The sequence below is a fragment of the Pocillopora verrucosa genome, chromosome 3 (assembly GCF_036669915.1).
Source record: "Pocillopora verrucosa isolate sample1 chromosome 3, ASM3666991v2, whole genome shotgun sequence".
Classification (NCBI taxonomy): domain Eukaryota; kingdom Metazoa; phylum Cnidaria; class Anthozoa; order Scleractinia; family Pocilloporidae; genus Pocillopora; species Pocillopora verrucosa.
Window position 1 is genome coordinate 8,278,389 of NC_089314.1, and position 27,286 is coordinate 8,305,674.

The window sequence follows — 27,286 nt, forward strand, 5'->3', positions numbered from 1 at the left end:
TAAATTGGCCACCATGAAGAGTTTCTGAAGATGTTTCAAGTGCTATCCAGCCCTTTGTCAGAGAAAAAATTGAGAGACACACTTACTATTCCAGAACAACATGAGGAATGTGCTGCGGAGCATTGGGTTTTTATTTTTTATTACTTTTTTTCTCAGTCAGCTCTTGTGTAACCTTAACCCTTTGACTCTTAGAACTGATTAACACCTAATTTCTCCCTATTATATCCATTCATTATTCAATAAACAGGTAATGAGAAAAATCAAACTTATCAGATACATTTAGATGTACCTTGATCTAGCACCAAATTCTCTCAGCTAATTTACTATGAAATGTGTTGCAGCTATAAAGGAGAATTGATAATCAGATCTTGGGAGTTGAAGAGTTAAGTTAAATTAAAACAATTCTCTCGGCTAATTTACACCTTGGTATGATAATCTTAAACTAACATGCTTATGAATCTTTTCCCAAAGGACACCCATGAAGGTGTGAAGTAACCTTAAGCACCCATAACCCCGCCCTGATTGAGTCTCCAGCTATTTCCCTTCTTAGTGGCTATCATGCTCTGTGTACTGCAAGAATGCCTGCAACAGGCCAAGGAATGCATTCATACCAGTGAAGTAGATGATGTCACTGCTGTGTGTAAGAGATACACACAGGTTAACTGTAAGAATGCAAAGCCAATCATAGGAGGAACTCTTGGACTGGCAAGTGTGGAGGTTCCATACAGTAAATTGTTAATCACAAGATAAGTTTCACAAAAATAATTAGCCATACAGCAGTAGGAAATTATTCAGGTAGATAACAATATCCAGGAGGTGCCCCTTAAAGCTTTTATTGGAGCTTTGAAGGTTCAATCATATGCCTTTTGACATTACGTGCTCCAATCAGCAAACAGCCACAGAACAAAGATGCCAGCTTAAGACAAACAAAGATGCCTCCCCAGTCGTACACCTTACTGATTGTCGTCAGAGGAATTCCTGCCAGTGTTGCTCCCACTAATTAAAAAAATGAAAAATGTAAGAAGAATTTTAAAGCACAAACTTTGAATTTGAGTTTTGGAAATTTTATGTAATCCCACTCATGAATAGGGGAAAAAAAAGGGGGAAAATGGTTTTTTTTATTTGCTGACAGTGGGATAGAGTTCCTTGCTATTTTGGCAAGTGGCTTTTGATTCTGTACATGTAGAAGAACATGATTGTGGTATTTGGTTTCAGCTAGTAATGTGGACTCACAAGGCAGGCATGAGAATTTTTTTTTGCATGGGTAAGATCAGTAATGTTTCACACCAGAAACTTGGGAAACACAGAAGATGAGTAACAGTTGGTGAGTTTGCTTATTAAGCTTGCATATTAACCCTTTACTCACTAATACATCAGTATGCATATTCTTTATACTGTTCTTCAAGGGTGCTAGCAAGGAATTTATTTAACTGTTTAACTGTCAAGACTACATTTCTCATAACTGTTCATTATACAATGTTTTTAGTGTTAGTGTGAAGAATTTGGTACAGAATCAATGAGTAATCTCCTAGTAATTGATATTTATCTTTATTCTCCTCTCTTGTTTGCTTGACATTGGTTTGATATTGTAAGGAGAAATTCTGTTTTGGTCACCCATGGGAGTTACAGGGTTAGGAACTAATAGCTTTTTTTGTTAGTTGGTTACCATTTCCTTTATTCTCATGACCTTAATGTTTGATGCAAGGGTGATATTGTAAGGAGAAGTTAGATGCTAATCACTCTTAGGGGGCAAAGGGTTAAAAGATTAAGTTAAAAAATACTGTTTAAACATGAATCCTGCAAACTGCCTATGCACAAGACTTGGAGTAACAATGCCATTGCTCACCATTTGCAGCTAATTATGCAACAATTGCATGAGCTGTTCCACTGAGTCCTGGTGGACTGTTCTCCATGGCCAGCACTCCATACAGATTTATTGCTGTGTATAATGAGAAGCCTATGCCAAATATCAGTGTTGAAATAAACCACTGCAACAGAATGAGAGCAAATTAAGTGAGTGCTGATACTTCATGACTTTGCCTTAAACTTCCAAGACCTGATTCTTCCATTTAGATGCTACACATTTCCTTGTAAATTATGGTAAGTTACAAGAATTTGGTGCTTCTACCTGATAAGTTGCCTCTTTCTGTTTAAAGTACCCAGTGATATTCTTAAATAATTTAAAATTTGAATGGATGGCAGTTTAAATAGCAGGAGTACCAACACTATCACACACTTTACTAAATGGGCACTTTAGTAGGTTTAAGTTAAAAGACATCATGAAAACTGAGTGGAGTTTTTGAGAGCATGAGGAGCCCATCTAAGTATTTTTATCAACAGTATTGTTATAAGCAAAATTTATCAAGGTTGCATCTATAATCTGTATCAACTGCCAGTACATTGTGGTAATGTTGGATGCCATAAATGTTAACAACTTCTGTTTACTTCAAACCCTTTCACTCCACAGTGTACTACTAAAGATCTTGCTGGTAGTTCTCCTCAGTGCATTTCTCCTCATATTGGTTACAGGCAAATTCATTGTTAAATTATATTGTTGTAATTGCTACATATATTGCCACGGTTGCTATTTTTCTTTATTCTCATAACCTTCCTGCTTGATATTGTATCAATACTGTTGGGAGAAATTACTTCTCAGTCATTCCAAGGATTGAAAGGGTTAAGAGTAAAATATAATCATCAGCAGTTGTAGCAGTTATCATAATATGCCTCCATACCAGTGAAGTAGATGATGTCACTGCTGTGTGTAAGAGATACACACAGTAAGAATGCAAAGCCAATCATAGGTCAGGAACTCTTGGACTGGAGAGTGTGGAGGTTCCATACTGTTATAAACAGACACAGAACATATTAAGAGGTGAACTGATTGGAAAAACTTAATATTTAGTGAAAAATTAAAATATTTCTCAGTTTTGATAAGCTACATAAATTATCTTACACTAAAAATTTAGGCTTGCATTCTGAACCTGTTATGAAAAGCATATTGACCTGGACATGAATGAGAAGGAAAAACATTGACAAAAGTATCTTTAGATTGCATTTTCTGACAGAAAGCTCATTTTTTTAACTCTATTTCAACATGTTTTAGATATTCAGCTTATTGTGCTAAATTAATGAGTGTGGTGGCCCCCAGGTAAAATGTCAGGCGGGATATAGGCGGGATCCCGGCAATCCCACCCAGGATCCCAGGTTGAAATGGTGGGATCCCGCCTTAGGTGGTGGGATCCCACATTTAATGCGGGATTCCTGCATCCCACCTGGGATCTTAGGTGGGACTTATGCATTCTACCTGGGATCCTGGTCGGGATTTACATATCCCACCCGGGATTCTTTATCCCTCCTACGAAAATATTGCTTTGCTGTTTTTATTCTTACAAAACGTTTTTGTGAGAGTTCCAATACTTATGGATCATCCACACACTCCACAAATATTTGGCATGCGGACAAGACAGAGGTGGTCACTGTTCCCTTTGAGAAAATACACCTTTGAAATGACTTCTTCAATTTGCTTTATTTGAAACTCTGATCTGAAAATATTTTTAAAACAAGACTTGTTAGTAGTGAGAAGTACAAACCGAGTTTCTTTTCATAACTTCATTTCGTAAATGTCCCAATCACTGGACCTCCTAAAAAATATTACTTCTTTAAATTTTTGGTGCAAAATACAATTCCTTCTTTACATACAAATGAAAAGTACAAGTCACAGTTCAATAATAACAGCTCTAAAGTTTACTTGTTGTTCTTCTCTGAGTCAGCGATCAACAAAATTTTTCTATACCTTGTAGGTCTGGTATAAAATTTTACTTGTAGTATAAAATGACAACCTTGTATCTTCGTTCTCTCCACCCCTTTCCAAGCTCGGTAACGCTTCGGACTGTGCACAACCATTTGCAGACGAGAATTCCAGTGCACCTCTCTAATCGCATGTAGTTGCTTCTGTCTCTCGTGCAAATGTTTTCTCCGTTATGAGACGCACTTGACTCTGTTGGCACCACTGCTAGTTCACTGGAAAGACCGACTGAGGAATCGAGATGGCTAGCTGTGTTGGAACGTGTTGCTGAACGCTTGTTGTGGTCAAGCCTTGTTGATTTGGGTACTGGTACACTCACAGGCGGCCCAAGCTCCAGCTGTGAGATGATCATCTTGCGCAATAACAGTCATGGCGGAATTATAAGAGTTTGTATGGGAATATTTACGACCGCTCTAAGGAATAAAAAAATACGTCAAATTCTCAAAAAAAAATACCTCACCTTACTTCCACAGCGTATTGCTTGTTATCTGATCGCTTACTTTGATGAAAAGAGCCCATTTGAGCGAGTTGTTCATTTCGAGGTTTTCAACGTACATAAGAAAAGCCCAAGGCTGAACACTCCATTTCCGAACGCCTGAGCCGAGAAGCGAAAAATCCAAGCTCAAAATGACCGGGCGGCCACAAATCCAACGCAGAATCCAAGCACATACACTGTAGTTTCATTTCAATTCACTAAAAACTCAATCGTCCCCGTGCAACCGACACTAAGCCGCAGTTTGCTTCAAAAATTTCCAGTTTAGAGGTTTCTAACAGCCCGCGGCCACATCAACCTTGACACACGACCGTTGAAAACCAGCTTGGTAACCCTACCTCCTTTTTAAACTGAGCCTCTCCGGGGACCATACCGTCAGTTATCGTCAATAAATTGTTTTAGAACCACGGGTCCCCTCAGTAGAAATCGATCGAGAGGCTATTGTTTCGATCGGCCAATCGAATTCGCCTCCGGAAATGTTTACAAATTCAAAATAATTTACAAGCATAGTTGCAAACCGCATAGCTGATCTAGTAAATCTCGATAATTTCCTTTTAATTTCAAAAGATAAAAATGTCGTCTGTAAAAAATAGTCTATTCCACGGTTGCAGCAAGGACGTAATCAATTCGAACTCGTATCTGAAATGGAAATCGTGGTAAGTATTGTTGCTGGATATCCGTTTTAATATTTTCACGCATGGAAATGGACAATTTAAATCCAAATGTACAAATTATTTTTCTTTGAATTATTACTTTTTCTTTGCTTCTGTGCTAGACAGACGGAAATTTTCATTCTTCATTATTAGGGTTTTGTTTCACTACGATTTTGAAGAAGATAACCTCGCAGACGCCAGCGAAATCCTGAGTCATGCAAGCGTAGAAAAAGAAAATTTTCTGTGCCACCTTAATTCAGTTACGCTTGGAAAAATCGTTAACGACATTTGGGGAGAAAAGGTAAAAAGGGTTCGGCGTGGACCACGTACGCAGCGGAAAGCTTTCTACCAAAACCTCAAGATTAGAGAGATAATCGCATCGCCACCAGAAACGTTTAGCCACTTCATGGAAAAAGTCAACGGTCTCAAATTTAAAGATGGATGGAGTACCGTTTGCGGGAACAACAAGCTGTCCTTTGTTCGTCTCGAATCGTGGTCATTCAGAAATCAGCGAGGATCTACCGAGGTCTTTATCGAACAGATTTCATCCTCATCAGGCCTAAGATATTCCATTTCATCTCATGGATGCGAGTATTCTTTAACAAATATGATTGATCTAATCGGCTTGGAAAAACGTGCTTTAGGCGAAAGAGTTCACAAAATTTTGGAATTTGTGGATAGCTCAGCACTATGTTCTGGCGTGGACATTAATGAAACTACCAGCGCTTCAATGTCTACCCATGTTAGTGGAGAATACAGGCAGAATGACAATGTCCTCTTCAAGGTATTTTCCAAGCATTGTCACATCATCCAGTGCAGTGATGGCATTAGTTGTGCCAATTGCAGAAAAATAAAACGAATGGATGACAAATCAAAGAAAAGGAAGTTATCTAGGGATGCAGTTCATCCCTTTACCAACAAAAGATACATGACTAGGGATGAGCTAACTGAAAAGTTGACTGAAGAAGTGCAGGCACGTAAAAACACTGCTCTGAGGGAAAGCTACTGGAGAGAGAAGTATTTCTCGCAATGTGTGGAAATGGAAAAAGAGGACCATAAGGATCTTTGCAAGATTTTTGCTGATGCAAAAAATGTACCCGAGGAGATGGCTGACCTTTGGAAACAACAAGAGAAAATTTTGCAGACAGGAAGCAAAAATGCTTACTTGAAATTCCAAGAAATAATCTAATTATAATATTTCAACTTTAAATTTTCTTCTGAAAAATGAAATTACATTTAAGTTACATTTTTGATTGGTCTAGTGTGTCTGTATGTATTTACAATCTTTAAGTATTGGCTTTGTACCAAACAGACAATATATTTTTTATGATGTTTATAGGGTCATGCGATTATGCCTTGAACTGTACTGCAAAAACCCCCATGTGTTGGACCCACTCCACCAGTTTTTGACTCTTCCCAGCAACAAAACAATAAGGTGAGTAAGGTTATACAAATATGGTTCTTCACCCTACCAAATGATTACTTAAAATAGAGCAAAATATTAAAAAGCATTTCTTTATGAAATCTCTGTACATTCTGTGATACCTAACTGCACAGAGGAACACAGTCTGCCTTCACTCCTGGTCGAGACAAATAATTTTAATAATACAGTTGCAAATTTGGATAAGCTATTGAAACAAGAAACCAAACTGTTCAATGATCCATTTACAGGCTGTACAAAAACAAAGTTAAAGAGAGACCTGGGTGGTCTGGAGATGTCATTAGATGGTGCTTTGATGCTGCAAAAGAGAGGGGGATGAAACAAGAAGATTTTATGGGTGGTTTTATTATTGATGAAATGAAGATTCAGGTAAATTTAAAACATCAAAAGTAGAAAAAGATCACCGATTGATGTACTTGGAAAATTTTTTTTAAAAAAAGAAAGCATTTTCAATTCATTTGTAATAATGTATATTAAAAAACTAAACTTCATTGTCAATGTGAGACATCCCTTAGATGCTATGTTTTGTCTGAAATTATACTAAAGACGTGTTCTAATATTAGAGTTCATAATTTAATTGATGCTCTCTATTGTAGGAGAACCTGGAGATGTCAACAGTTGGTGGTAAGCACAAGCTTGTTGGATTTGTTGACCTGGGAAAGGGCCATGAGCTAATGAATATATTGTCAGGTAATTTACATGAAAATGCATATATCAATTTACAGTAGTATAAGCAGTTCAAACGAATTACAGATATATGCTGTTCCTCTCTTACTGCTGTAAAAATTGTAAAACAGCTAAGACTTGCTTAAAAACAAAACAAATATATGCCACCTCCTTCCAGGTAAAGGTGATGAACCAGAACTTGCCACACAAGTGCTGCAATTCATTTATGTCAGTGACAATGGATTCCGCCGTTGATAGACCGTAAAAAGAGTGAACAGTCGAGGCTAGGCCACGATCGTAAACTTGGCAGGCAATGCCACTCGAGCAAATGACACCTACTGTCTTTCCACGTGCCTTCAAACTTTGGACGATCCGTTTGACCACTTCACTTTTCCCCACTCCGCCCTGACCGGTAATAAATAAATTGTGACCTTGGGAGGCAAACTCCAAGATTTCCTCCTGATCTCCATTAAGTTTTATCCTGAGTAAAAGAAATAAGTATCTACAAGGGTACTTGGCAAGAAACACAAAGACGAAGTGCGAAATTTAGCGTAGCCGGCACCTAAGAATAAAGTGAATACTTACATGGCTGAGCGAATTGTTCTATTGTGACTCACATTCTCGTGCGGACGAAACGAAATAACAATTGTCTTGTTGGCAGAATTAAAATAAGTATGTCCAGATAGAACTTAATTGAATACTGGAATAAATCCTTCCAAGGTTTTCCTCTGACTCCGAAAATAATCACACATTTGTAAACATTTCCGGAGGCGAATTCTTATGTACGTTGAAAACCTCGAAATGAACAACTCGCTTAAATGGGCTCTGTTCATCAAATTAAGCGATCAGATAACAAGTGATACACTGTGGAAGTAAGGTGAAGTATTTTTATTGAGAATTTGACGTATTTTTTTATTCCTTAGAGCGGTCGTAAATATTCCCATACAAACTCTTATAATTCCGCCATGACTGTTATTGCGCAAGATGATCATCTCACAGCTGGAGCTTGGGCCGCCTGTGGTACACTGGGATCATCTAGGTATCTCTTATACTTCCTAATGTGATTGGCTTGTGTTGTTTCTCACCTTCGCCGTGAACATAACTCAAGTGGGTTTCGAGTCTTTCTTTCCTCGAAAACTTTCGGCCACAAATCGTGCATTCTTGTTCGATTCTTGTCGATTATTTCTACATAGAGTGAATTCACATCATTATTTATGTCATCATCAAAACATGAATCCAAGGTATCCACCATCTAAAAGAGGAGAAACGATCAGAAGAGACAGAATAATGTTGCGCGCTTCTCTTGAGACTGCAATGGGTCAAGCCAGCGGATTCTCTTTGCTAAAAGTCCACGTGATCATGCCCGTGATCGGAAACAAAGAAAACTCCATTTGGTACTCCTCTTTGAATGTACTTTTCATCGGTTAACCGCTCTTGCTTCAAGTTGTTTCTTTTCCCAACTGTTTTGCTTAATATAAAACTTCTAAAGATTGGTTTTATTGTGGTTTAATGGGAAAACGAGAACAGCTTGAGTGTTTTAAATGAAAAGAAAGTCGTTGGCGCCGTGAACTTAAAAGAAGGGACAATTAACAGTTGACATATCGACTGGTTCAAACAACGATCGAGTGGCCATTTAAAGCTAGGATTTTTAGAAGTTTGTGGTGAGTACAAATTGCCATATTCGTTACGTGATCAAAATCTTATCAAAGAATAGAAATAACGGCTTGAATTAAGCTTACCTAACGCTCAGCGCAACTGAAACTCAAATAATTCTGAGAATCGAATTGGTCGCTTGCATGCTGCAGTTTCCTAAGCTTACACTTTACAATGAAATAAATCTATGCGTAAGGTTTCAAGGTTACTTTAGTCACATTTGGGAACATTCTGACCTTGCTTTGCTTTGAAAAATTCGACTGAAGAGAGAGCAGACTTTCAATCAGTACCTTTGTCAAAATTTTGATAACATGAATTATTGAGGTTTTGTCTTTCTTTTGTTCTTTGATACACAACAGCCATTTTTTTTAAACGTTGAGCCTTATTACACTGTAGATGGTCTGCTTAAATGATGAAGAAAAAGTAATATGCTGAGTTGTGCTGTTATTCTTTAAGAAATTTGTTAATGAAACAAGTCAAACACATGCTGGTTCATTGCAAATAAATTATGAGATCTTTATCACATATAGTCTGTGTATTCATGTACTGTTTGAATCATTTATGATCAACAGTTTGGTAAGACAATGGGATCCCATTGGAGGTGTCAGTATGTTCTACAGCTAGTTGGAAAGTTTTGGACCCTCAGTGGATTGATGGGGTCTATAGCTCACCTAGAAAATTTTATCCTCTTAATTTTAAGATATCCTATCTGGTACATTTCATAAATCTGTGGTCTCCAGTGATAAACAGGATCCCTCAAAGGATTTTTCTGAAAGTGGGGAGCCATCTGTAATTTTATGCAGGGTCTAAACTGGGATTGGCAGGATCCCAGATGCAATCCCGCCTGGGATATGATTTCCCAGGTGGGAAATTATCTGAAATTTGAGGTAGGATCCCAAGAGGGATTGGTGGGATTCTAGGTTTAATCCCACCCAGGATGTGCTTTCCCAGGTGGGATGCTATTAGGAATTTAAGGCGGGATCCCAACTTCAATTGGCGGGATCCCATGTGGGATCCCATGCAGGATGTTCCATAATCCCAGGTGGGATCCCATGTGGGATGTTCTATAATCCCAGGTGGGATCCCATGCGGGATGTTCCATAATCCCAGGTGGGATCCCATGCGGGATGTTCCATAATCCCACCCGGGATCCCACCTGAAAAAGGCGGGATCCCACCTGGGACACACCTCATAACCCCAGATCCATATGATTCCAGTTTTCCCATGCATTGCCAGAAGGCCTATATCAAAGTTAAACTTAGAAAGTTAAAATACAAAAGATAATTCTATGTTTTCTTTTTTTTAATTCAAATTTTCACCTTCAGGACAAAGACCAATTGATGCATGCAGCCCTTGGACATAATTTGGTTCCATGAATTTTTTTGACAGATGAAATTTAACTTCTCCAATGAAGAAGAATAACTGTGACTTACAGGTAAGTTCTTGAGAAGTTTTTTACCAAAATCACATGGTTTTTTTCCCTCAGTTAAACGATTAACCAACAGTCTGTGCCAAAATTTAATTCAACTGTTTGACAAGGCCCAACAGAAAAAGACAGCATCCCCATTTTGCAGTACATCAATAAGCCTGTGGGACAAAGTTGAATTAGTGAGAGCTAATGTCTAACCTTATAAACACCAACTTGTCCATTATATATAACCAGATGTTATGCTACCAAAGAGTCCACCTATCTCTAAAAAACTCATAGCAACACTACCTGGGGATAAGAAAACACAAACATTAAAAATCAAAGTGTAAAAACAGATTGTGTTGTGTGACAGTGTTCTCCTTTTCAGGTGATACACAGTGAAATTCACTGCCTGTTGTACCTCTTATTACAGGCTAGAATCAGTTGGAAATTGGAAATCTATAAAATTAAACAACAACAACAAAAAAAAAAAGGTTTGCTTAATCAGTTTGAAAATTTATTTTACCTATTATGGTCAAAATAAGCAAGAACACTGTATGATATACTAATTATAATACAAATTTATATCACAATATATACTAGAAATATAATCTTGTAATAATGATAGAATTAATGTACAGTGTAAATGCTGAAATAAACTGAGGAATTTCTTGGCATATAAAAACAAGAAAGTGATTTAAACAAATGTAGCTGATGACAATTATGATGAGGAAAGAGAGATTGCTGTTGAATTTCCTATCCACAGCTTAAATTACTTCAATCACACATCAAGATTGATACAAGCTGTACATGAAACATAACTTCAACAATCATTGCAAATTTTAAGGCTAACAGATTTTAAGGCATAATAAAAATTTTGGGCATGTAATGACTTTTCTAAGTATGTAACACCCCCCCCCCATTTTCAGCAATATATTTTGGTCCTCAGTAGCCTATTTCTCTTGCTTTTAAAGATTACATTACTGAATCAGTCTGTTTAATAATCTGCTCCAGATTTGTTTAGCATACCCTTTATTGGGCTTTCTTTCATCTCTTTGAGTTCTTACTCAGTTTAAAATAATACCCAAATAAATGTCACGTCAGTGTCATAAATATGAATTATTTTATTTATAAAAAATTTCACACATTTCTCATGATTTTGACCACGTTATTAACTCTTATCATTAACATTCAAATTTTTCTCATTGTTATAATTCTCTTTACATTTCATCTGGTAATGACAAGGAGAATTTGGTTGACAATCAAGAGCTTCTCAAATTGGACATCATTTCCTTTATTCTAATGACCTTTAAGGCTATACTGCAAGTAGAAATTAGTCGTTCTTAGAGATTAAAGAGTTATTTAAAAAATAGGTGATTCAATTCAAACATGTAGAACAGTTTAAACTCACTATGATATTGTGCTCTTCCAATTGCCTGTATCAAAAAAAGTTGTGTCCATTCACCAACTCCAGTCCTAACAAACAAAGTCAGTAGATATCCTGTACTTAAAACTCACAAAAATGGACTGTGAAGCATTATAATAGTGTAGTCCTTCCTGTTCTCTACTGTTTTGTTTTCAGTTCTTGATTTCGCCGATAACTCAGCGACACAAACGTAGGTGCAATTACAGATGTCCGCTAATGTACATAAATTTTCTTGTTTAGCAAAATCCTTCTTTGAATGAACTCAAAAGTAGGTGAATTTTGTCAGCTTACAATTTCAGCACGGCTTTTAACTTTCTTAGCATTTTAATTTTACAAAGACTGGAGCTGCTGACTCAGAATATCTTATTTGTCAGCGAAGAGCCTGTCAAAATTCGCAGACGGCGGAGGTGTGAAATTGGCCTCGTAAGGTTTATTCAGGTCCACAATGCCACATTGAATTTAAACGGGCATAAATCTGGTCGATGCATTTACTGCAAAGAAAAGTGAGTTAATATGTCCATGGTCGTACAGACGATAGATTATCACATTACAGAGTAAAGTTCTTATCTATTTAAATGTAGTTACATTCCATGTCAGCAGTCGTAACGCTGTAAACCACATCTTCATTCCAAATTTTTTCTTCACATAAATGGTTAGTGTGATTTTTTTTTTTGCCCATATTCTACGGTTTACTGTGTCTAACGTCAGTCAGCTGAAGATATTTGGAATAACTCACGCGGTCTGGAGAAGTTAACTCTAGGCGAAGTTATAAACTCATGATCTGCTTGAGCTTTACACGAAAAGACAGAAAATGGTATCGTAGCTGATGATTTCGGCTGTGTCTGTTCTCTACTTTTGCTTTCATTTAGTGACTCCCAAAACTAATTGTAACTCGTGCATGTTTTGTGGGTGACATAGGAGTGAGGATTTGACGATGGTAAAAAGGTTGCTTTTAAAGATTAGAAAAATCTTTCCAAGGCGTATCTCACAAAAACAAAATGGCTGACCTCGTTTCAATCGCTATGAATCTCTAAAACACCACGAGACCAAAATGAAGCTGGGGAAGGTATTCTTTGAGATAAATCCTAGACATGATTATGCCCTGTCAATGTAAACGTTTTCCATTTAAAAGATTGTTTTATGTAAAGCAATGGTGTTCTTGTACTTCGGGCTTGGGCTACAAACAGGGTCACTCCGTGTCTGATAGTTTTGTCAATGGTTATCTTTTGCATGAGTCGCTATTCATAACGTAGTAGACGAAGCTTATTGAAGAGTCTCTGGAAGTGAGGCTATCTTTTGTTAGGAACACGACATATTAATCATGTCGAGAATTCCACCTCTGTTCTCGATTTTGAAAATTAGGAGAACCCAAAACTTTCCGGCATTCAACTTCCTTTATTAAACTGTAAAACCGTTATAGTCTCCCACTTTATATCGTACAACTTAGCTTCGAGTAACTTTGCCCATTTGTTTGGGAATTACAAATAGCTCTTTTCAGTCTTTTCAATGGGGGAGATGAAATTTAACTCCCGGGGGCAGCATCAATCAGTTACTGTCAATCATGAACCAACGCCTTTCTGTAAGTGCCTGTATGTGAAACTACCTTTGCCAAATACTAATCGTGGACGAAACATGAATTAAACCACCCATGCAGAAAAACTTAAAACATTTCTTACAATGTTTTCATTCGACGCAAAATGGGAGTAAACTTACTAGGACATCCAATTTGGCGGAATATTTTCGTAACAATTATTAGGTTACGTGACCTAAGCATTTCCGCTAAAACTAGGGGAACCCCCTCACTTGAGAGGTCAAAACTCTCGTGCGTCTGAGTGAGTTCCAGTTGTATATTTGCATAGTCTTGCAAACGGAACTGTTGCTGTCGGTTTATTATATCAGCTTTTCTCTTTGACTCTTTGTTAAGACTGATAAGAAAACTTAAAAAAGAAGGTCGGAAACACGGAGGTAAGATTTTGGCTGTTGTACATGTGATTAAGTAATTTTGCCGTCCATATGGCTCGGCGACACAAACGTAGGTACCTTTAGGCAAGTCTGTAGTTGCCGTTAGATATTTCCAGAATTCTGCTTGTAAGTAACTAAAAAAAAACTCGGAAACTCAGAGGTAAGAGTTTGGCTGTAGTAAGACTAGCAGATGTGGTTAAACTCACCCTCCTGAAAACTCAGCGACATACACGTAGTTGCAGTTATAGATGTCCGCCAAGTTATAATTAATATTACCTCGTTTGACAAAACCCTTCTTTCAATGAAGACCCCTAAAAATAGTGTAATTCTATCAGCTTGCAATGTTGGGACGGCCTTTAATTTTTTTTACCAGTGTACGTTTACATAGAATATCAATTATTCGGTGAAGAGTCGGGGACATTGATCGCATTCATAACTGTATCACGGTCAGGACACATTTTGCTTTACGCAGGGTCACGTTAATCGCGGCCGTCTCAAGGAAAACTGCAGATGAATGACAAATGCAGTTACATCTCTTGTCATCAGTCCTAACACATCAAACCATGCGTTCATTGCACCTTCACCTACGTAGATCGTTGGATAAATTGTCCGCGGATATTTCACGGATTACCGTGGATCTAATACAAGAATAAACAGATCTAAATGCTAATTGTCAGCTCACCAAAACTGACAATTATTAGATTCTTGATTTGGTAGAATTGATGGAAAACTGCTAGTAATGACACACTGTCGATGATTGCCTTTCAGCGAAACCAAGTTGTAAATTTTTCCTTGCCAATATCGCAGAAATAACTCCAAGCTAGTCGTTCGTGAGATCAAACCAAAAACTGTGTTTACATTTTACATTTATGTTTAGAAAACGATCCGAATGTTTCGAGTTTGGTGAAGGAATGCGTGACGTCATGAGTTCCGGTTTCAGTGTCTAATGGAGGGAAACCCCCTTTCTCCACTTTCGGGGAAATTTCCCTGTTACGTTTGACATGTTTTAAAAACTTCTGGCGCGTTTGAGGAGGCCCACTATAGTAGTGATTGAAACTGAATCTTTTTAAGGGAAGTTGCATCGTGAACAAATCATATTCCCTTCTGTTAGGCTGTTATAGGAACAGTTTTGATCACTACATGGTTCAATAAAAGGCGAGAATCTGGTTGTAGTTTCGTAAACTTTGCCCCGTTTACTAGGGATAGAATCCTAACGAACCAGAATCAATCGAGAGACTCGATTAAGGTCAACTGTTTAATTCCACTCTCCTATTCACTCAGTTACAACGGGTTTGTAAAGAGCTACTCTGAATAACTTGTAACGAAATCACTCTCTTTACTACATTCTCTTCATTGTGATTGGTTGTTGGTAAGTACTGATATAAAAGGTTATTCAAGGTTGCGTCTATTATGCAAACCTTTCAATGTGCCAAAATCACAAAAGGCGGTGCTTCTAGCTCTTGATAACAAATGACAGTCTCTTTAACTTAAAAATTGTCTCTCTTGGTATAATGTTTACACTTATTATCTGATATGTGTCACGCACGAAACACAAGGTCTCCGACAGTAGCAGAGGTGTTTGTTGTTAAAATACAGCTGTCTACGCATTTACCTTTAAGTGATTACAGTAACATGTGTTAAGTTGGCACAAGGTTTTGTCAGCTGTTTTTTGCAGTATATATTCTTTTGCACTATAATTATATTCGGGCTATGGGAGATGGTGTCAAATTAAGTGAATTGGCTGTTGACTTACATTAAGCCTTGAATAAAGGGGTAAGTTCTATTAAAGCTTTGTCAGAAAGCGAATCTTGTGATCTTTTCCCTTTTCCGGTTGAAAGGTTATCTGCCTTTCCCAGTTCAGAGCTTAAATCTGTAACCGAAGTTACCTTTACAGACTCTCGGTACCAATAGGCGCACACGCACGTATAGCGTAGCCGTTATCCAGGGGAATCGTAAAAACTCTTCCCTGGGTTATAAACAGGCACTTTCCTCAAACTGTTCTCATTTCGAACACTGTGACTGATATCGTCAGCTCTTTAAACTGTTGCTGACCCCTTTACAATGTTTTGCCGTCTCAAAAATATTGAATCTTGTGCTCTTACAATCATATTTGTCAACCTTTGGTCTGATTGTGGCTGATTGGTTTTGCTGTTAAGTGCTGAAATAGCGTGTTTTTTCCTTTAGGTTGACAAGTCATGTGACTTATCTAACGCTTGTGCGCCAAGGTCACTCTGTTTACTCTGAATAACACAGGTTGGTTGTGGCTCAAAATCAATGTTACCAATCGTGCTATAATAGCTCTAATTCTCCGAATGAACCCCTCGATTTCCTACTATCTGGGAATTTCATTTTCCGTCAAAGCCTTGAACTTTCTTCAAGAAACAATTGTGGAATACTCAACTGTCTGGATTGTTTTCGCCCATTTATATCATTATCAGAAAAGTTATTACGAAAAATCAACTAATGACGAGTGAACGAAGAAATGGTTAAATTGAATTTTGGGCTAAAAGGGCTAATACTTAAATTAGTCAGGAATTATACATGGCTAAGGCTTGGTTGTGGACTGAGGTAAGCTCTGCAAATCTAAGCAGGTATAAATGTTGAAAGCCCTTCCTTTTCGATTTCAGCTTAATACAACCAAAGCCGGTGAGATTGATCTCAAAATTGATATCATGAAGTTTTAGAGTATTTGGTTCTTTTGCAGTGATGGCGGAAGGTGGTAAGGTCAGCGTTGATGATGGGAAACCTACAGACGGTAAGAAAAAAACAGCTTAATTACAACTAACTTTCTGTTGTGGAAAATGTCGCATGATCATCATTTCCAGGGTGATTAGCAAAACACATTATTTTACAGTTTCGCTCAAGCATGATGAAAAAGAAAAGTAAAACCACTTGTGAAAGGTCTTGTTTTTTATGGGTAATGGTTTCACCATGAACATGATGTTGTGTTTTCCAGCTGCAGAGGAACGTCAAGTCAGATCTGGTGACTTAAAAGTGAATTTAGCTGATGACATTCAGGCAGGTGAGTAAAGTAGTCTTACATGCAGGTCATAGTCACAACATGAATTTATGGTGTGATTCATTTCAATGTTTCAGATGCCAATTTTTGAATTGAAAGGAAACTCAGCTCCACGCCAAAACTCTTATACTAAGAAAAAAATATGGGAATATGAAGTTATCAACTGCTTGATCTAACCTAACCTTTAGGATAGCGTATTTCTCAGACTGTATGGAATATTAAATGTGATCTCGTAAGGAACATAAAAATAAAACAAAAAAACTCAGAAAAATTGTTGTCCTTTTCGTGCCTTCGGGCATCTAACCTTATGAAAAAGGACCACCAGTACGATCTTTTCTTCGCTTTGTCCTCAGAACCTCTCTCCAGGTAAATCAGTTCCTCTTCATCTACTTTTCCGTTGTCCATCTTAAGGTCTCTATCGTTCTTCCTCTCACCCCCGCCTCGATGGAGTCCAGCACCTGACGTTTTTGTTGATTTTGTCGATAAGATAAACATATATCTCTCCGTTAAACTCATTAATCAGTGTTTAATTGTTTAATCACAAGGCATGCCGGTACCGTGGCGTGTATCTTGTGTATCATATCTTATGTATGGCAGGAATCTTCTTTACACGGCGTACTTTTTTAAAACCTTATTTCGCCGCTTCTACATCTTAATTTTAGTTTCGATGGGTAACATATATCAAGCACTGGAGATGTAGTTTGACTATTTTTCCAAATACTTCGATTCACGTTGTTTTGAATGAACTTATCATTGTTTGTCTATGTTTGCTAAATAAACCAACGTATTTGATTCTTTACTTTACTTAAGCTGGTATGGTACAATTTAGGTTTGAAACTGTTCAGTGGCTAAACTATCACGCCACAATGCTTGGAGGCCAACAGAGAGATCAGAAAGATCCTTGTCCCCTATATACTTGTCTGATTATTTTTCTCTCGTTATAGACGTTCCGGCCGTTTTACCGTCAGATGGTACATCACAATTTGATGATGCAACCTTAAAAGGTAATAATAACAATTAAAATAAACTCAACCTATTCAATAAGGTATGGTCATCAAATCAATAAGGGTTACGCAATCCTTTTAAGAGAGGCACACAGGGGGACCTGTACCGCCCAGCGATCATGTAACAGGAAAAATGCAGACATTTTGCAAGTCCACAGAATTACTTTAATATTTGACAGCTGGTTCAAACTGCTGCTCTCTTGGATATTTTACACATCTGTTTATGTCCGGCTGCTATTTAATAGATAATTACTTCGGTTCGCAGCATTATACCCAATAATGCTGCGAACCGAAGTAATTAACTATTATAATTATTGACCCTCATAAAATCCTATTGTTCTCTCTCTGCATTACATCGACGATTTCAGTCGCCCCTTCATAGTGATGTTTTGGTACACCAACAATGCAACTGGCAAGCATTGTCCAGTAATAATACAAATTGCATAATCCTTTTTCATTCCCCAATTCAGCCATTGTTAACTACTTGCAAAGATGATATAATCATTGACTCTCATGAATTCCTACTATTTTCTCTCTCCAACAATGCAATTAGCACGTATTGTCTAGTAGTTATACAAATTACATAACCCTTTTCATTTCCCGGAATTTAGTCATTGTTAAATCCTTGTAAAGATTATGTAACTTTCCACATCTTTCAGGTGTGTGATTGAATTTCATGCAAACGTAATTTGCATTGTATATTAACGCAATGCACTTGGTTATTTGAGTTGTTTGTTGGAAGGCAAAGAGTTGCTACTGTTTTGAAGCTTGATGGAGGATTCTTCGGAAGACGAATCTGCCATTTTCATAACGCAGAGCCAGAGGTCGGAAAATGCCGCTGCCGTTGCCCTTCGACGAAGTTGCGCCACACGATTGTACGAAGGTGGTGTGCCAGAACAAGTTATTGTAGAAACCACTGGTCACCGATCATGTGATGGGGTTAGGGAGTATAAGTGTACCTCATCAACACTTAAAAGGAAAGCAAGTGAAATCTTGCAGGGAGCGACTCCTAAGAGGGCAGAAATAGACGTCAAGGAAAAAAATGAAAAACTGTTTAACAATGATGTTGAGCAAAAATATGATGGACAAAGGGAAGAAACAGGGTTACAGGGGTTAAGCGAAAAGGTTTTAGACGAAAACCAGAGCGAAGATTATAATCAGTCAGTTGTAATTAGTACTCACAGTACGAAAATTGTTATTTCTTACAAGTGAGAAAGACTGTCATCGTCAGATGTGCCCTAAATAAACTGTAAAATGTTTTCGTCTGTACGTCTCCTGGAATGGTACTTCTCATGGTGTATTCATTTACTTTTTAACTTCAGATCTTCATCATAAATTATGCGCGGACATTCGCGAATTTTCAAAAATTACTGAGTGGAAAAGTAACGAAGTAAATACCACAGTCATGCAGCAATATTAAAAATATTGCTGGAAGAAGGCTGCATTATTAAAAATATTGTAGTGCAGCCAGCCCACTGCAATATTGAACGTTTTAGCGCGTTTAGGATTACCCCTGATAATTTCCCTGCTACCAAAAAGGACCGCCACCGTTTTCCTCAGACAGTTGGACTTGACTGAATATGAATACTTTCTCAGGCTGAAATCGCCGATATAATGCTGAGAGAGAACAATAGGATTTTATGAGGGTCAGTAATTATTTTGTGCATCCCTATTGAGTTATGTTCTATGTCATGGATGTTTTCTACTTTTCTGTTAGCGATGGCGGAGGTGTACTTGAAAGAAGGTGACAACGAGTACAGCAAAGGAGAAACCAACAATGCAGTACACTTTTACTCGGAGGGACTGCAAGTGAACTGCAAAGATGTCAAACTAAACTCCAAACTCTATAGCAACAGAGCAGCGGCTCAGCTCCTTCTGGGTAAGAATTAATCAATCGTTCCAGTTTTGTATTCATTTTGATAGGGTTTGATTACAATCATCTACAGTTCGAATGGTGTGCGTGAAGGAAAACTTTCGTCGTGGTTGCAGCAACCTCAAAGTAATATGGGAAGGTAGCGCTGACTGGGACAGGCTCAATGCATGGCCCCGTCACCAACATCACTCGTTCTGGCCGATTTTTTATTCGTCCGCTGGCTATTTGAAAGATGGGATAAAACCTGACTCTAAAAATTGTGAACCTCAAACTAGCCAATCAGATATATGAAAATCAGACAGACCGAAATTCAGATGCTCTCGCAAGACTTTTTCGCTGATTTGGCAACTTACCCAGCACTGAGAAGACATCAGTAGCTGCAACGTTTAAACTAGACTCCAATTCTGAAAGTTGAGAATTTGTCCTTCCGTACTCACACCAAATTATTTTGTCAGGAAATTGGGAAGAAGCTTTGGATGATGCTACAGTGTCTGCTCAATTGGCACCAAATTTCATTGAAGCAATAGAAATCGGTAAGTTCTATACATTTCCTGAGACATGTAGGAAATGTCTCTGAGGATGACCGAAAGGTTGGACTCATCTGACCAGTAGATCATTCAGGAAAAAAGCTCGTGCTGGGGTTCCGCATTGTCTGATCTCCTTAAATTATTTCACAACCTAATTTATTGTCTTAATTTCGACTTTGCATTTGACAGACCTTCTTGCAAAAGCATAATGAAAATTCCAAATTTCCCATTTTGAAAAGTAATCCACCTACTCTTATAGGGTTTTGGATTAAGTTGTAAGTTCTGATAGTTAATGAAAAAGCTGCTGCATCATTACGTATATTATCTAAACTGCGATGTTTTACAATGATTACCAAGCCTGAGAAATGTCTTAACAGCACACGTGTAAAATTACGATGAGCCTTATCGCCCACGCACTTTACAACTTTTTTTTCGAGGATCGAGGATCGAGGATCCTTTTTTTCCTTTCTTAATATAGCCGACTTTTATTAACATAAATGAGCATTATTTTTATATAACACACAAAATAATACATGGCTGCTTGTAGAAATGGAACTTCTCTTCGAGTGTTCAACCCGATATCCCCCTCTTCCCCTGTTCTCACTCGTAAGCTATCGTGTTGACCACTCGAAGAGAAATTCCATGTCTACGCGTACCTCTACGTATACCTCTCAATTTCTTCACCAGTCTCCATTTCACACTCGGTCTCGAGTCTGGTAATTTACTTTGATTGTGTATATTGCGAGACATCACTAAAGTTAAGATTTGTAAGATTGAAATAGAAGTAAAAGTTGAGGTCCTTCATTATCCGCAATGCGAAAAATGATCTTTCTTGATATCAATTTTTTTCAATTTCTTTAAGGGGCCAGTGCATGTGTACAACAACACTTGTATCAAGAAGCCATTACCTGGTGTCAGAAAGGATTGGCAGTATCCTTTGACAAATGTAGAAAAAGCCAATACTGCTTCGGAGATTTCTTTCATTTAATTACTCATGTAAAAAGCGAAAAGTAAGTGGTTCCCATATCTTGTTGACTCTGATAAATATAAGAATTCAAGAAACCGGGCGACTTGTCATGTATATTAGACGGCCAACAACACCAGCAATCATCTTAAACAGTACTGGGTTCAAACGTTCACCTGAGTGATGCCCTTAACTATATCAGCTCTTACCATAATGCTCAGTAGGTGCCAAACAACTCCAAATTCCTATCAAACCTCATGCCTAAAAACAAAGCTCTGTAATTCCTTTCCTCTCATGTCCTATCACTGGAGTTAAAACCGTCTGCTTGCGCCATTGGCAGTGTCATTGCCAGCTCCAGTCACCGCAAGTGTGCGGAGTCAGGCGCACATTTACATGTAAGCTTATATATTCGTTAACACAACTGATCTAGACCATGAGAATTAAGTGCACAATTTTTGTCTGACCTCCTATTCCACTTTGGGCAAAATTACACACGTGCTTCTGAATTTTCGGCGTTTTAACCCTAGTTTGTTGCTTTAATATATTGGCTAAGTAGAATAAAGGAACGTTCATATACAGGGAGAGTTTTTTTAAAAATCACCCATTCAGGTAAAGGATTTGTCTAATAGGGCTTACATTGAATACATTTAAATGTATTCAATGTTAGCTAACTCCACACACTTGCAGTGCACTGGCGGTGGAAACACAAATGACGTTCACGATAATGCTGGCTGTGCTTCTTGCACTGGCAGTGGTGCTGGAAGTGGTGGTGACGATGGTTGCTGCTACTTCTGCTTCTACCACCCTCACCATTACCGGTAATAGAAGCAGTAGAGGTGGTAATAGCTGTATTTTTATTACTCTCAGCTATTGTGGCCAATTTTCATGACACCGGATTGAATGCTGGCATGAACTGGGATGAGTTTGAAATTGTGGTGTAAACAGAACTGACCTAAAACTCTTTAGAAGGCAAATTCTTTGACTCGAGCATTTTAAGATTAACAAGAACAATAAGAAGTTACTTGATTTGTGGATCGAGTGTGATAATCAACCAACTGATGGCACAGATGAAACGAGAATTAATCAGAAAATTAACTCTAACCGTGACGATACCAAAGAGAAAATCGAGGTAAGAGAACATTTACGACTTTAAAATTAATCGAAAGCCAAGAGGTAACGCGGAAAGGGACGCTTCCATGGAGGACAGACCAGCTAAATTTTTCTGTAGATATATATATATATACATATAAGAAGGCAGTTGTTATGTTTGTGATACCTAGAGTATGTTTAAGACGGTTGAGCAGTTGTGTTTCACTAAGCTCTGTTCGAATGATTTTGCACTCTGATATTGTATATCAACTATTTATCAGTATTGAATTTATTTTGTCAATTTTCTTAGACTCTGACTCTTGCCTAACTTCAAAGATATTATCATTTTAAGCCGCGAACAACGACCACTGACACAAAACAACTTTTAATTTCATTAGAGAAGAGGCATAAGGAGAAATGTTCTCAGTCCATATCCAGCTGGCTTTGTTGCATAAATTGAGTAACAACATAAGCAAGTCTGGCTCAGATAATAAGCCATCGAGAAACGTAATTAAGGATAAGTAAGCCAAGGGGATAAAAGGTTGTCAAACAATTTCAACATTTCTAACTTTAAACCTTAGGTTATACAAATCCACGGTCAAGTACCCCAAGCGGCTGTCCGAAAGATTCTCCACTATGCGAACAATTTACATTTTTCTATTAAAGTAGGGGACAAAGCTGGTGAAGGGAAGAGTTCTTGCAATCTCGGCAATGCTTATCATAGCCTAGGAGATTTCGAAAGAGCCATCCAGTATCATGAACGTCATCTAAAAATTGCCAAAGAAGTGGGAGACAAGGCTGGAGAGGGAAAGAGTTACGGCAATCTCGGCAATGCTTATCTTAGCCTAGGAGATTTCGAAAGAGCCATCCAGTATCATGAACGTAATCTAAAAATTGCCAAAGAAGTGGGAGACAAGGCTGGAGAGGGAAAGAGTTACGGCAATCTCGGCAATGCTTATCTTAGCCTAGGAGATTTCGAAAGAGCCATCCAGTATCATGAACGTCATCTAAAAATTGCCAAAGAAGTGGGAGACAAGGCTGGAGAGGGAAAGAGTTACGGCAATCTCGGCAATGCTTATCATAGCCTAGGAGATTTCGAAAGAGCCATCCAGTATCATGAACGTAATCTAAAAATTGCCAAAGAAGTGGGAGACAAGGCTGGAGAGGGAAAGAGTTACGGCAATCTCGGCAATGCTTATCGTAGGCTAGGAGATTTCGAAAGAGCCATCCAGTATCATGAACGTCATCTAAAAATTGCCAAAGAAGTGGGAGACAAGGCTGGAGAGGGAAAGAGTTACTGCAATCTCGGCAATGCTTATGATAGCCTAGGAGATTTCGAAAGAGCCATCCAGTATCATGAACGTTATCTAAAAATTGCCAAAGAAGTGGGAGACAAGGCTGGAGAGGGAAAGAGTTACTGCAATCTCGGCAATGCTTATCGTAACCTAGGAGATTTCGAAAGAGCCATCCAGTATCATGAACGTGATCTAAAAATTGCCAAAGAAGTGGGAGACAAGGCTGGAGAGGGAAAGAGTTACGGCAATCTCGGCAATGCTTATCATAGCCTAGGAGATTTCGAAAGAGCCATCCAGTATCATGAACGTCATCTAAAAATTGCCAAAGAAGTGGGAGACAAGGCTGGAGAGGGAAAGAGTTACTGCAATTTCGGCAATGCTTATTATAGCCTAGGAGATTTCGAAAGAGCCATCCAGTATCAGGAACGTCATCTAAAAATTGCCAAAGAAGTGGGAGACAAGGCTGGAGAGGGAAAGAGTTACTGCAATCTCGGCAATGCTTATCGTAACCTAGGAGATTTCGAAAGAACCATCCAGTATCATGAACGTTATCTAAAAATTGCCAAAGAAGTGGGAGACAAGGCTGGAGAGGGAAAGAGTTGCGGCAATCTCGGCAATGCTTATCATAGCCTAGGAGATTTCGAAAGAGCCATCCATTATCATGAACGTGATCTAAAAATTGCCAAAGAAGTGGGAGACAAGGCTGGAGAGGGAAAGAGTTACGGTAATCTCGGCAATGCTTATCTTAGCCTAGGAGATTTCGAAAGAGCCATCCAGTATCATGAACTTCATCTAAAAATTGCCAAAGAAGTGGGAGACAAGGCTGGAGAGGGAAAGAGTTACTGCAATCTCGGCAATGCTTATTGTAGGCTTGGAGATTTCGAAAGAGCCATCCAGTATCAGGAACGTCATCTAAAAATTGCCAAAGAAGTGGGAGACAAGGCTGGAGAGGGAAAGAGTTACTGCAATCTCGGCAATGCTTATCATAGCCTAGGAGATTTCGAAAGAGCCATCCAGTATCATGAACGGTATCTAAAAATTGCCAAAGAAGTGGGAGACAAGGCTGGAGAGGGAAAGAGTTACTGCAATCTCGGCCATGCTTATTGGGGGTTAGGAGATCTGGAAAGAGCTGTCAACTTGTATCATTCTTGCGTCGTAATTTTTGACGTTATCCGAGCCAATTTGCGGTTCAGAGATAATTGGAAGATTAGCTACCGCGACATGCAAAGAAACGCATACACTTGTTTGTGGTGTCTTCATTTAAAACTAGATCAAATTTTGGATGCGCTTTTATCTGCTGAACAAGGACGTGCGCAGGCTCTTAATGATCTGATTTGTGTCAGGTATGGGTCGGGAGGAATACAGCCTGGGCCTCACACTACAGTGAGTTGTGATCTTGAGGTCCTTGCAAGCTGTGCTGTTTCAAATACAGTTTTCATGGCTGTAGATGTTACATCGCGCAAGATATTCTACTGGTTTATTATCAGCTTTCAAGATATTCAATTGAGAAGTACTGAGATAAGTAATTATGGCTCATTCGAAGATGTCAATACCTTTATTGGAAGCTTAATGAACACAGCATCAAGAGCATTTAAAAGAGGTGTTATTGAATGTGAAGATCGCTCTCTTGATGAGCCCTGCCCTGAAGAGTTAGCGAAGAAAAGGTCAGGTTATGCTTATTTCTCTCCTGAATGCTCACCGAAAGCTGCCTTGAGGATGTTGTATGACGTTATCATTCAGCCGATTGGTGATCTCATCAATGGCGATGAAATTATCTTTGTTCCCGAGAGTTCATTGTGGTCAGTCCCTTTTGCAGCATTGATGGATTCCGAGTCAAATTATTTGTGTGACTCTTTCCGAATTCGAACGATTCCATCCCTGACTACTTTGAAGTTGATAAACGATTACCCAGACGACTTCCACTATAAGAAAAGTGCTTTACTCGTGGGTGATCCATGTTTAGAGGGGGTTCTTTTCGAGGGGAGGAAGCTCGATCCACTGCCATGTGCGAGAGAAGAAGTTGAGATAATTGGGAGAATCCTTGGCGCTGATCCTCTTATTGGTGAAGAAGCAAGAAAAGATGAAGTATTGAGGCTACTTCCCTCTTTTGCCTTGGTACACTTTGCCGCACATGGCCGAATGGAAACAGGCGAAATTGCTTTAGCGCCAGGAAGTACTTGCTCATCACGGCCCTTTGTTGAGGAGGATTTTATTCTAACAATGAAAGATGTGTTGGATATTCGGATGCGAGCGAGGCTGGTTGTGTTAAGTTGTTGTCACAGTGGTCGTGGAGAGATTAAGGCTGAGGGAGTTGTTGGAATTGCAAGAGCGTTTTTAGGTGCCGGCGCTCGCTCTGTTCTCGTGTCGCTGTGGGCAATTGATGACAAGGCTACTCTCGTGTTTATGAAACATTTCTACGAAGAACTGGTTACTGGCAAGCTTGCAAGTGAAGCTCTTAACCAAGCTATGAAGAGCATGAAAGAGTCTGAAGAGTTCAGAGATGTGAAGTACTGGGCACCCTTTGTACTCATTGGGGATGACGTCACACTGGAATTAAATTGAAGATAGGAGTTTGGGATATTGTCAGATGGAGGTAGGCAAATATTAATTGATGATATATTTTGAATCAAGCCCGCATCATATTTGCATGAAGAGAATCAATCACGCCAAGGTACAAGTTTCTGCCATTCAAATTTTAGTGCTTTGAAAATGATCAAATTCGCGAGCGGCTAACTGCAACGGCTCTTATGTCTTCAAAGATGATTTGCTTTTAGTCATGCAATCGCAACGTATGATGTGCAATGAGCAGCAAAATGATATCCTGGTTTAATGGAAGACTTAAACCAAACCTTTTCCAAGGACGTGTAATGATAAACATAATGACCTGATATCAATCTCAGTTTGTGTACAATGTATATCAAAATGAGTGAAAGGAATATTCGCTCGTTCCGTGCTGTTGCTACACATAACTTGCATCGTAAGTGTTAATTATTAAGTTAATCACTTCTTCGATTTCTGATAAGTCTACAAATATCGATGTGTTAAACAGGTTTCTTACTTTAGGAACGTATTCGAACCTATGTTAAAATGAATATTTTCTATTTACCTTTCTGACTCCTTTTATCCTGTTTGTAGAAAAGACGAGATCTTTGCTGATGGTTTTTGGCAACGATTTGAAACCAACTTCTCTGGCGACAGGAACTTCCTCAGTATTTTCAGCGATACAGCTTGGTTTTAAAGGCATAATGTCTCAGTTTTTAAACGTCCTGGTCATCTCGGCATATAGCGACGTTGTCTGTCAGTAAAAAAAAAACGAGTCGTTGAGTTAGGTCTTAAAGGCGAAACCTCAGTTTTAAACCTTTGTATCAAAAACTGAATTTTAATTTCTTAATACATAGTATGAAAGACACAACAGTGTGTTGCAGAATAGTCGATAAACTATGGTGGATTTTACTTTCAATTGAACTTTAAAAACCTAATTCCCGTTTTACTGATCACGATTAAAATAGTTAAAGTATTTTAAGAGACTCAAGAAGTAATGGGCACTTCCTCAGTTAAAAAAGTTTTGCGAATTTTTCTTTTGTTTCTGGAATGAGAGAAGTTGAACTTGGAAGATTTATTCACGAACAACTTATTTCAAAGGACTATGTACTTTATTTGTATATTGGGAAGCAGTTTATCTCGCCAGTAGGTCGTGTTGGTGATGTTTTTCAATTTGAATCTTACGAATGTTTCATTTGCATCGTATAATTTAATTCATTTTTAAGCTGAGATTTCCGTTCTTGGTCAATTGCAGCATCGAGGTAGTTTCTATGTAAACTGAACGTTACAGTTTGTCGTATGTGTTTATATAATTGTGAATCTATGACAATTATATTTGTCTATATACTTCATATTAACTTCATTACTGCGAAGATTGCTTTCATATTCATTATCTTTAATATAGTTTTTACTTTTTGGTTTTTAGAATAGAGTTTTGATATCATGTCAAGATCCTAGCGTCTT

At 38.3% G+C, this 27,286-nt stretch overlaps 1 protein-coding gene and 1 pseudogene across 5 annotated transcripts; one reads left to right on the forward strand and one right to left on the reverse strand.

The window, feature by feature from the left end:
- Nucleotides 1-138: 138 nt before the first annotated feature.
- Nucleotides 139-13,738, reverse strand: LOC136279518 (glucose-6-phosphate exchanger SLC37A4-like; annotated as a pseudogene).
- LOC131775330 (tetratricopeptide repeat protein 28-like) lies at nt 6,160-25,874 on the forward strand. 5 transcript variants are annotated; one of them, XM_066163836.1, is made up of 15 exons: nt 6,160-6,389; nt 6,626-6,764; nt 6,992-7,085; nt 7,240-7,473; nt 7,985-8,722; nt 10,040-10,149; nt 15,695-15,763; nt 16,215-16,265; nt 16,467-16,532; nt 17,474-17,533; nt 19,251-19,412; nt 19,862-19,939; nt 20,796-20,863; nt 21,895-22,026; nt 22,568-25,874. In XM_066163836.1, the coding sequence occupies exons 8-15, from the start codon at nt 16,217-16,219 to the stop codon at nt 25,841-25,843; spliced, it is 3,891 nt and encodes a 1,296-aa protein (XP_066019933.1). In that variant the 5' UTR covers nt 6,160-6,389; nt 6,626-6,764; nt 6,992-7,085; nt 7,240-7,473; nt 7,985-8,722; nt 10,040-10,149; nt 15,695-15,763; nt 16,215-16,216; the 3' UTR covers nt 25,844-25,874. The 5 variants fall into 5 exon arrangements, with proteins under 5 accessions (XP_066019933.1, XP_066019935.1, XP_066019934.1 ...); XM_066163838.1 differs by having other exon boundaries at nt 7,985-8,100; XM_066163837.1 differs by lacking the exon at nt 7,240-7,473.
- Nucleotides 25,875-27,286: the final 1,412 nt, after the last annotated feature.

What these genes read in the sequence shown, in the direction of transcription:
- LOC131775330 (XM_066163836.1), top strand. Translation starts at nt 16,217, where the DNA reads ATGGCGGAAGGTGGTAAGGTCAGCGTTGATGATGGGAAACCTACAGAC. An exon ending in TGATGATGCAACCTTAAAAG is followed by an intron (nt 17,534 to 19,250) that starts GTAATAATAACA and finishes CTTTTCTGTTAG; the next exon opens with CGATGGCGGAGGTGTACTTG. An exon ending in CATTGAAGCAATAGAAATCG is followed by an intron (nt 19,940 to 20,795) that starts GTAAGTTCTATA and finishes AATTTCTTTAAG; the next exon opens with GGGCCAGTGCATGTGTACAA.